We start from the raw sequence: 9,086 nt of genomic DNA, 5'->3' as shown, positions 1-9,086 counted from the left end.
GGGGAAGGATTGAAGAACTAGAGGAAAGTTGTTATGTTTCATCGTTGCTACCCTGCATCCTGACTGGCCCGTCTCCTCCCTCAGCCTAAATTTCTTATTACTGGATTCCACAAACCTACCCTACTTCATCGCACTGCTATTACAAATCTGTCAACACTTCCCATTTTCCTACTTGTTGCAAGAGGATAAGCAGGTGCCAGCCCAGCACCAGGCCTGGCCCACTCTTGGAGAACAAGGCCTCAGCCCCTGGCACCCCTTTGGTGGAGTGGCTGTCCCAAGCAGGACCAGAGTGCCTGCCGGGAAGTGGTGGGGATGTTGCCGTGGTGCAGGGTAATAAGTCAGAGCTATGCATGACTTCCCAACTGCACTTTTCTCTGACCCTTAAAGCTTCACCAGTCCAAGAAGACCTCTGCCCTTTCTCTTCAGAGTGGTCCCCACCCAGAGCCTAATAGCACCTGGAGTCATTACTAGGGACCATCAGTTCTTCCCGTTATTCATTTGCTCATGCATCCAAGCATGTTTAAACACTGAGAATGTAGAGTGAACTTAGAACACCTGAACTTGCTGACTTCCCAGCCACAAAGCGGTGTCCCAATGGCCTCTGTCTTTGCAGATACAGTCTCGGGTGACCCAAAAGTTGATTCTTCATGATACAGCAGTCAACAAAGTAGAGAGAGCTAGCCCTCATATACAAAATATGCTCTTAGAGAAACTGTGCAGAAGGACGAGGTTTGCATACAAAGGACTCGCCAGCCCCTAGGAATGAAGGAAGCATCCGGGAACTGCATGAGTAGACTTCAGTAGAAGGATCTGTTGCAGAAATGGCCCCTGAGGAGCTTCTGCTCCCAGAAACACCTGCTTCAAGGCCCCAGGTGGAACGTGTAGTCCCCCAGGGGAAGAGGTAGGAATGGTGCCCTTGTTGGCTAAGGTAAAATGAATAGAGGGGGCCCCCAAAACGAGGTCCTCTATAATTATAACACCTTGTGGAGGAAGGCAGGGCAAGGACCGTGCTGCTCAAAGGGATAAATGACTTAACTGTGGGGTGAGTGGCCCTAGAGAAATGGGTTCTCAAGCAGGAAGAGAGAAAAACTCTTGCCTAAAGAGTTTTATGACTTATTTTCTCATACTCACACAAAAACAAAACAAACTCACTGCCATTGAGTATATTCCAACCCCTAGCAATTCTGCAGAGCAGGTGAGAGCAGCTGCCCCTGTGGGGCTCTCAGTCTACAACCCTTTACGGGAGTAGAAAGCCTCGTCTCTCTCTCCCGAGGAGCAGCTGGGAGTTTCGAACAAGTGACCGTGCGATTAGATGCCCAGCTGGTAGCCACGACACCACCAGAACTCCTACTTTCCCATCCAGAGGACAGACAAGCAGAGGCTGGGAGAAAGCCTTCAGCCGCTCAGCTTTGGAGAGGGAAGAAGGCGTGGCTGAGCAGGTCAGGGGGGCGGGGCTTTCCTTGCAGGCTTTGGACCGAGTCCCCTCCTCCCTGGTCCCCCATTGGGTCGGTGCCTCTCACAGTCCTGCCAGTGAGGGACAAATGAGAAGAGCTGTTGGTTCCCCCCCATGACCATTCAGAATCTCCCCCATAAATACTGAGAAGGCCCTCCCTTCCCCTCACTCCTCTGGACTTGGCCCTGGGCTGGACCTAGCCCTCAGGGGTGAGCAGGGCCATGGGGGACCTCTTTATGATCTGGGTGGCCATGGGCATATGCTGTGCCACCCTCAGCGCCTCTGCCTGGTAAGTTCTGTTCCCTCAGCTCTCCTTCACTGCACCCTGCCCCTCCACACACCAAGCCTCATCCCCATTCACCTCTGCCTTGTTTCTTGTCTCTCCGGCAGGTCAGTGAGTAATTTCTTGATGACAGGTCCCCAGGTAGGCTGACCCCTGGCTCCTTTTTATACCCCGCTGTGCTCCAAAGGGAAGGAAAAGAGGGGAAGGGAAATTGTGTCAGAGGAACGCCCCCACCCGCATCCCCATGTCCTTAGTGGAACCCTGCCTGCTCCCTCAGCCCCAGAGGACCCGGGCTGGGCAGACCTGAGACCCCACCCTTGCCCTTCCCCAGGCCTATCTGACGTACACAACCAGCGTGGCCCTGGGTGCCCAGAGTGGCATCGAGGAGTGTAAGTTCCAGTTTGTTTGGGAACGTTGGAACTGCCCTGAAAACGCGCTCCAGCTCTCTACTCACAACAGGCTGAGGAGTGGTAAGTGTGCACAGGAGCGGATGTGGTGTGAACATTTGTGTGCACAGGGAGATGAAAAGTTACCAACGCTCGGCTGACCTGGCACGTGTGACCCTGAGGGAGTCACTGCCCTTCTCTCTGCATTTTTGGTCATGAGGGCCAGTAAGACCAGCTCTGCGTAGGTCAGTGGTGGTAGTCTAAGGATCAAATGAGGTGGATAGCAAGGCATCTCTATATAAATATGAGTGTGCACCTGTATTGATGTGTTTGTACACAGTTCTCTCTTGCTGATTTGCATGAACAAAAAATGGGGAGAGGGCTGTGTGTTGGTAGCACCCCAGAGAGTGGGGCATCTGCCCAGTTGTCACACAATCTCCACAGTAGAGAAGCTGCCATAGATTGAGCTGCACCTCTGGTGGGGGTGGCATGTGTGTGTGTGTGTGTGTGTGTGCGCGCGCGCGCGCGCGCGCGCGTGCATGTGTCCTGACTTGCACACTTGCAGAGCTCTTTGTCCTTGTGTGTGGCAGTGTGCTAAAAGTCCTTCATGCAGCGACAGTGGAGAGTTGCCTGACAAGAGCTGGCAGTGAGGGCAGAGGGGCGAGGTAGGCGTGAACACAGATGGAGTCTGTGGAAAGGAAATGTGGCGGCATGGGGTTGGTGGCTCCTGCACCCTGCCACAGAGAGACGGATGAGAAGAGCTGGTGATTCCCCCCATCGCCTTGGCCACTCAGAATGACCCGCCCCCCCCTGCCCCGTAAGTCATGAGAAAGGGCATGCCCTCTGCCTATGCCTTCTCTGGAGTTTAGTAAGCCATAGCCATGCTCATTATTATGATTATTTAATGGTCGGGATGAAGACAAGTCCTCTCTCCTTCCCGAGCCCCATGACCCTACGGGGCTGTGCAAGGCTGAGTAGCAGTGGCTAGCAGACAGAACTCTTGGCTGGACTTCGGGAGAGCAGAGCCCTGATGCCATCTCCACCTGCATGGTCGGCAGTTCAAAACCACCAGCAATTCCTCAGGGCGGAAAGACTGGGCTTTCTACTCCCATGAACAGTGGTGAGGATGGTAGTCTTGTTGTCTCTCACCGGCTCTCAGGTTTACTCTAGCCTGCTGCAGCACGGAGGTGCTTGCTCACGGTAACATCAGGACCTCCTCAAGTAGAAGAGCACTCTTCTCCTAAACCCAAGGGGGGGGGGGTTGTCAAAGGAGAGGAAGAACATTACTTGTGCAAAGCCTCGGCTTTAGATTATCAGGGTCCACACTTCCAGCCCCTCCTTCTTTCTAAAGCCACTAGGGAGACATCCTTCATCCACGCGATCAGCTCCGCTGGAGTCATGTACACCATCACCAAGAACTGTAGCATGGGAGACTTTGAAAACTGCGGTTGTGATGAGTCAAAAAATGGGAAAACAGGTACGCTGGGGGTCTCTTAGAGGGGGAGGAAGAGGTGAGGGCTGCAGGGTTGAGTGCAGGCCAGAGTCTTGCAGAGACAGACACCCTGAGGCAGACTTAGTTCCTTCAATCCCCTCAACTCCAACAGCATCCTCATTTGCAGGAACTCCTGGATCGAGACTCTTCTGAGAGTTGAGCATGGGTCCAGGAATCCAGAGATTTTCACAGATCACCAAGCTCCAAATGTTAGAAGCAAGTAGGAATGAGGAGACCAAAGAGAGTCTAAAGTTGGCTTAGGCTTGGGTTATCTGTTACTATTGACAGGACACCCAGAGACTGATGCAGACAGAGTTCTCACGCATGACAGCGGAGGAATCTCTGGACTGTGGTTGAGTAACAGTCCAGAATCCCAGAACGTTTGAGTTGGGCTGAGCTTTGGAGACCATCTAGGCTAGCCCCAGGAGTCCTGGTGGCATTGTGGTTACGCGTTGGGCCTCAATCTGCATGGTCGGCAGTTTGAAACCACCAGCAACTCCTCAGGGGGCAAGACTGGGCTTTCTACTCCCATAAACACTTACCATCTCTAAACCCACAGGGGGTCCCTTTGAGTCAGCATTGCCCTTGCCCACATGGACGACAGTGAATTTGATTTGGAGGCCGGCCCCAATGTCCCTGAGTAGGAGACTTAGGCCCTAGAGCTAGGAAGTACCTGCAGGGTGCGCCCTGGCCCTGAGAACAAGGCCGCCTCCACCTAGCCTCGTCCCCCTTCAGCTTTAGGAGTTTTTCAGGCGCTCAGGTTCGGTGCGTCCCGATCCATCGTCTCGGCCCACCGAAGAAAGCTGTCTGCAGAGCCTATTCTTTCCTTCTGTGTAGGAGGCCCCGGCTGGATCTGGGGAGGCTGCAGCGACAATGTGGAATTTGGAGAACGCATCTCCAAACTCTTTGTGGACAGCCTGGAGAAGGGGAAGGACACCAGGGCCCTGATGAACCTGCACAACAACAGGGCGGGCAGGCTGGTGGGTACCTGCAGTCAGCCCAAGGGCCACCACCGCCTCTCCCCCACAGGCCTGTCCAACTCCCCAAGAGCCATCTCGTGCCCACACGCTCCATCCTCCTGCCACCCAGCAGGACTGGGATGGCCACCCCCATCCTCTCCCTAATGGAGCCTGGAGAGCCTGAACCAAGTGGTTTATCCGAGGCAGCACAACGAATAAGTCTGGGAGCCAGGGAGTGAACTTCAGTCATCTAACTCCCCATCTAGACCTCTTAACACCAAACTCTTTGCGCTGGCCCCTCCACAGGCAGGCCTCAGGGCATACTGACCAGTGCAGACTCAAGGCCCAGTTTCCAGAGCACTTGATCCCTCCAACTACATGCTCCAGGAAAGGAACTGCGGTTTATTGTCCAGTCCATGTCCTCGGGTCCATCTGGGCTGCCAGGGGATTCGCAAGTTCCTCTGGATCCAGGTTCCTCTAGAGACTCTCTCCCCCACCCCCACCCCAGGGATTTCCATTCATCCCTGTGGCACAGCAGCCTTGGGAGGATTCTGGACCCAAATCTGAAAGCAAGTTGGACCCAGAGTCCAAGATCATAAGCATTCCCTGTACCTGGTTGTCCTGGGGGAGAGGTTGTCAAGGAAACAACCACCAGGGAGTCGGGCTGGGGGTTCAGAGGCCAGGAGCTTCCTTACCTCCGGCTTCAAGACAATAACAATAGCAATGGTTCTGTTTTCTGTTATAAGTTTACTTTCTTGATCTTTATTTTATATACCTCCTCTACAAGGCAGGTGGGAAACCAAGCTCCACAAGTGACTGAGTTGGACCTGGAGCTTCTGGTCCCCAGGGCCCAGTCACCTTCTCAGCTCCTTCCTGGTTCACCATCCCAATGATCCCAGGAGTAGGGGAACGCTTTAAAAGGGCTGCTAGGGAGGCCCTTGACCACCCCCCTGCACACATATATGCTAATTAACAAGGTCTGAGGTAGAGCCAGGAACCCATATTTGTCAAGAGCATCCCCCAGAACTTCCTGTGACACTAAGAACTCCAGCCTCAGCTGTCCTCTCTTTCATTCCGTGTGTGTGTGTGTGTGTGTGTGTGTGTGTGTGTGTGTGTGAAGGCAGTGAGAGCCACCATGAAGAGGACCTGCAAATGCCACGGCATCTCCGGGAGCTGCAGCGTGCAGACGTGCTGGCTGCAGCTGGCGGACTTCCGGGAGACGGGAGACTACCTCAAGGCCAAGTATGACCGGGCACTGAAAATCGAGATGGACAAGCGGCAGCTACGAACCGGGAACAGCGCAGAGGGCCGCCGGGCACCCACGGAGCCCTTCCTTCCCAGCGCGGAGGCGGAGCTGGTCTTCTTGGAGGAGTCGCCAGATTACTGTGTCCACAATTCCAGCCTGAGCTTCCGCGGCACCGAGGGTCGAGAGTGCCTGCAGAAGCGCCCCGGCCCGGCCCGAGGGGAGCAGCGCAGCTGCCGGCACCTGTGCACCGAGTGCGGCCTGCAGGTGGAGGAGAGGAGGAGCGAGGTCACCCGCAGCTGTCACTGTAAATTCCAGTGGTGCTGCACAGTCAAGTGCGACCAGTGTCGGCAGGTTGTGAGCAAATACTTTTGCACGGGGCCCCAGGCCAAGGGCAGGGCTCAATAGCGCCTGCACCCACTCACTTGCTCTGTGACCTGACCGTGGAGGAGGGAGGGCACAGCTCCTCTTGGGGAGAAAGCAGACGGGACCCAAATGGGAAGGCACGGGTGGGCCTGAAGTCCCTACGATAACTGATGAGAGAGGGAGCTGCAGACTCAAGATGGTACAGGCATATTCCTCTCAGTGGGAACCTGGGCCTCTGACCCCAGATCAACTTTCCTTCGGGCTACTTCCAGTCTTGGTGCCTGTGTTTAGGCAGCTTGCTGAATGGAGTTTATTTAGGGCCCATCTCCAAATGGACCCTCAAAGTACTTGTTACTTTCGGGGAACAGAGAGAATGGAAGTAAAAATGGCAGAATTTGGTTAAGACACCACTCTCGTCTTCTGAAAGATCAGCTACAAGTCCATGCAGATCCGTGGGGCTGAGGCCACACAGCTGCCTACTGGGGGATAGAGGGCATTAGGTTTTTCCCCCAAGGATGCACTTTTAAGAATTCTTCCCACCCAACCTTGAGGAAGGTAGCACCCAGCATAACCCAAGGACTTCTCCAGCGCCATGGAGAAGGAAGGGTCACCCTAAGTGTCCAGGTGACTACAACTGACATAGACAAAGTTCCACAAGAGGGGTCCCCCACCCTCCCACACACCCCTGTCCCCAGAGAGCTGCCAAATGACCCTGTTTTTGTTACTTTCCCAGATTGGGAACTTCAACTTCATTTTACAATAAATGTTTCTAGAACTGACCCAGATGGGACCTTTTCATTTTTGAATTTCGGAAACCCTAGGGTCAGCAGGAGAAAAGTGTGTGTCCTAATTATTCCTCAGCCTAAGAGCAAACGGGTACTAGCCAAACCCCTTGATTTCAATGTGACAGGTAATAAAATTAATACCTAGGTACTGGCCAATAGGAAAACAATCCAGGTTCCCAGATTTCAAAGATCTTATCTTAATGCACCCCAAGCAACTTGAGGGAACAAGGAAGCCCTTTGAACTAGAACCATATTCAAAATGTGGTCACTGTCTTAAACTGGGCTTCCTGCGGTGTCTGTACATCAAGACTTGGACCCCAGGACAAATGACTGAGAATTGTGGGTTTTACCTTCCACATTTGCACTGCTACATCTTCCCATGACAGAAAGCACTGGGGTTGAGTCTCTGGCCCCCCAACTTTGAATATCTCAGCATTGAGACTCTCTCCTGTCTGCACAGGCTGTGCATCCTGCCAAGAAGTATTTCTAATATCTTGAAGAAACGAAGTAAAACGACTGATCACTAGCTCATCATTCTAAATTAGAAAGACATTTAAAAACGTTCATCAGTCAGGCCAGCTAGTTAAATCATGGCCCTACAGTGGAACATAAGGCAACCATAAAGTATTATTCTGTATGGATTGTGATAAGAGTTGTATGAGCCCCTAATAAAATGATTTTTTTTAAAGTATTATTCTGAGAAATAATAGTTACATAGAAAACATGGGTGATATAATGAATGGAAGGAACAGCATTCTCAGGATGAATGCAAGTTTGTTAAACATATCAATGGAATTATTTGCCAACAGGTAATATCAAAATGCAGTGGATTTTGTTTTCCTTTTTGGGTTTGTGCTTTTCAATCTGACAATAACAAAAAAGTAAAGAATTCATAATATGCATCACTATATTATAATGCAAATACAATTCATTATATATATGTTTACCTCTAAAAGGGAATAATCAGTCCAATTTTTTGAGTGAAAAAGAAGGTGAAATGATCCCCCAGGAAGTGGCCATCTGAGGAGCAACCTACTTAGGTGTCTTGAAAGTCCATTCTGATCTCCTGAGCTTCTGCTACATTGAAAACTACAAGCCCTGGCGGTGCTGTGGTTAAGCACGTGGCTGTTAACCGGACGATCAGGGCTCAAATCCACCAGCTGCTCCAAGGAAGGAAAGCTGTGCCTGTAAAAATTACAGCCTAGGACACCCTCTGGGGCTCTACTCTGTCCCACAGGGCCTCTATGAGTTGGAATCAACTTAATGACCTACAATGGCACAGATGACACACAATAACATACAATAGCTAGAGACCATGGGAAATCCCTAAAATGTAGTCCATGTCATGGAAATGGAAAATCTACCTAGTCCTTCTTCTAAGGAAAGTACAAACACACTAAAGTTTGTAGCAGAGAGAGCGTGTCTGCTTTGTGTGTTGAGGTGTAGTAGTGGTGGAAGGGGGAATAGGAGAGACACTCTTATAAGCCCCCAAATTATGGACAAAACAGCCAACCAACAATAAAGATGATTTCCCTGGACTCCAAGAAAAAAAGTATCTGATCCTGAGGTTACCCAACAGATATAGAGACCAAACTACCCATCATGAAGCCTTGAGTTGTGACGCGATGAGGGGTGAGCGAATAAACGAAGCCCTCTCCCCTTATTCCTAAGTGAGCCTCCTTCCAAAGGACCCAGTCACCTGCTGGGGGGACGCTTTCCTCCCAGGACCTGGCTGATGCCTGCAAATACTCTTAGGAGGGGTTTTCAGAAACAAACTCCTCCCTGCTGGCCTATCTACATGGTCATTCAAGGAAAACAAGCCTTGCTTGTTGCTTTTTCCACAGGCCTCTGGAGTTTTCACTAGTAAAGCCCACAAAATTGGGAATTCCAGGGAAAATGGGATAGGGAAAAAGTGTCTCCCCTAGTCTCTACTGCTCCCAAGTTTCTCTTATCTTATCCATCTTCTTCTCATGACAGTCAGTCACATCAACAAATCTTCCAACACGGACCCTGGATCAGAAACTAAAGGAAGTTGGGTTTCTAAACATCCATCAACTTCCTGACAGATTCATTCCAAAGCTTTAGGGTCTCATTCAGATTCATTTGTTACTATTCCACG

At 51.5% G+C, this 9,086-nt stretch overlaps 1 protein-coding gene across 1 annotated transcript; it reads left to right on the top strand.

The window, feature by feature from the left end:
- The first annotated feature begins 1,674 nt into the window (after positions 1 to 1,674).
- WNT8A (Wnt family member 8A) lies at positions 1,675 to 6,224 on the top strand. Its single transcript, XM_004697013.3, has 6 exons — positions 1,675 to 1,742; positions 1,844 to 1,877; positions 2,068 to 2,206; positions 3,474 to 3,599; positions 4,452 to 4,594; positions 5,694 to 6,224. Exons 1-6 carry the CDS (start codon positions 1,675 to 1,677, stop codon positions 6,222 to 6,224), a joined length of 1,041 nt encoding a protein of 346 aa, XP_004697070.1.
- Positions 6,225 to 9,086: the final 2,862 nt, after the last annotated feature.

The sequence above is a fragment of the Echinops telfairi genome, unplaced genomic scaffold (genome assembly GCF_000313985.2).
Source record: "Echinops telfairi isolate 266 unplaced genomic scaffold, ASM31398v2 ScPeMD7_7469;HRSCAF=8507_1, whole genome shotgun sequence".
In the NCBI taxonomy this organism is placed as follows: domain Eukaryota; kingdom Metazoa; phylum Chordata; class Mammalia; order Afrosoricida; family Tenrecidae; genus Echinops; species Echinops telfairi.
Note: the sequence above shows the minus strand (reverse complement) of the source record. Positions and strands in the feature narration are given on the sequence as shown.

Coding starts and splice junctions, on each gene's coding strand:
- WNT8A (XM_004697013.3), top strand. CDS start 1,675: ATGGGGGACCTCTTTATGATCTGGGTGGCCATGGGCATATGCTGTGCC. Junction 3,600..4,451: donor GTCAAAAAATGGGAAAACAG/GTACGCTGGGGG, acceptor CCTTCTGTGTAG/GAGGCCCCGGCTGGATCTGG. Junction 4,595..5,693: donor ACAACAGGGCGGGCAGGCTG/GTGGGTACCTGC, acceptor GTGTGTGTGAAG/GCAGTGAGAGCCACCATGAA.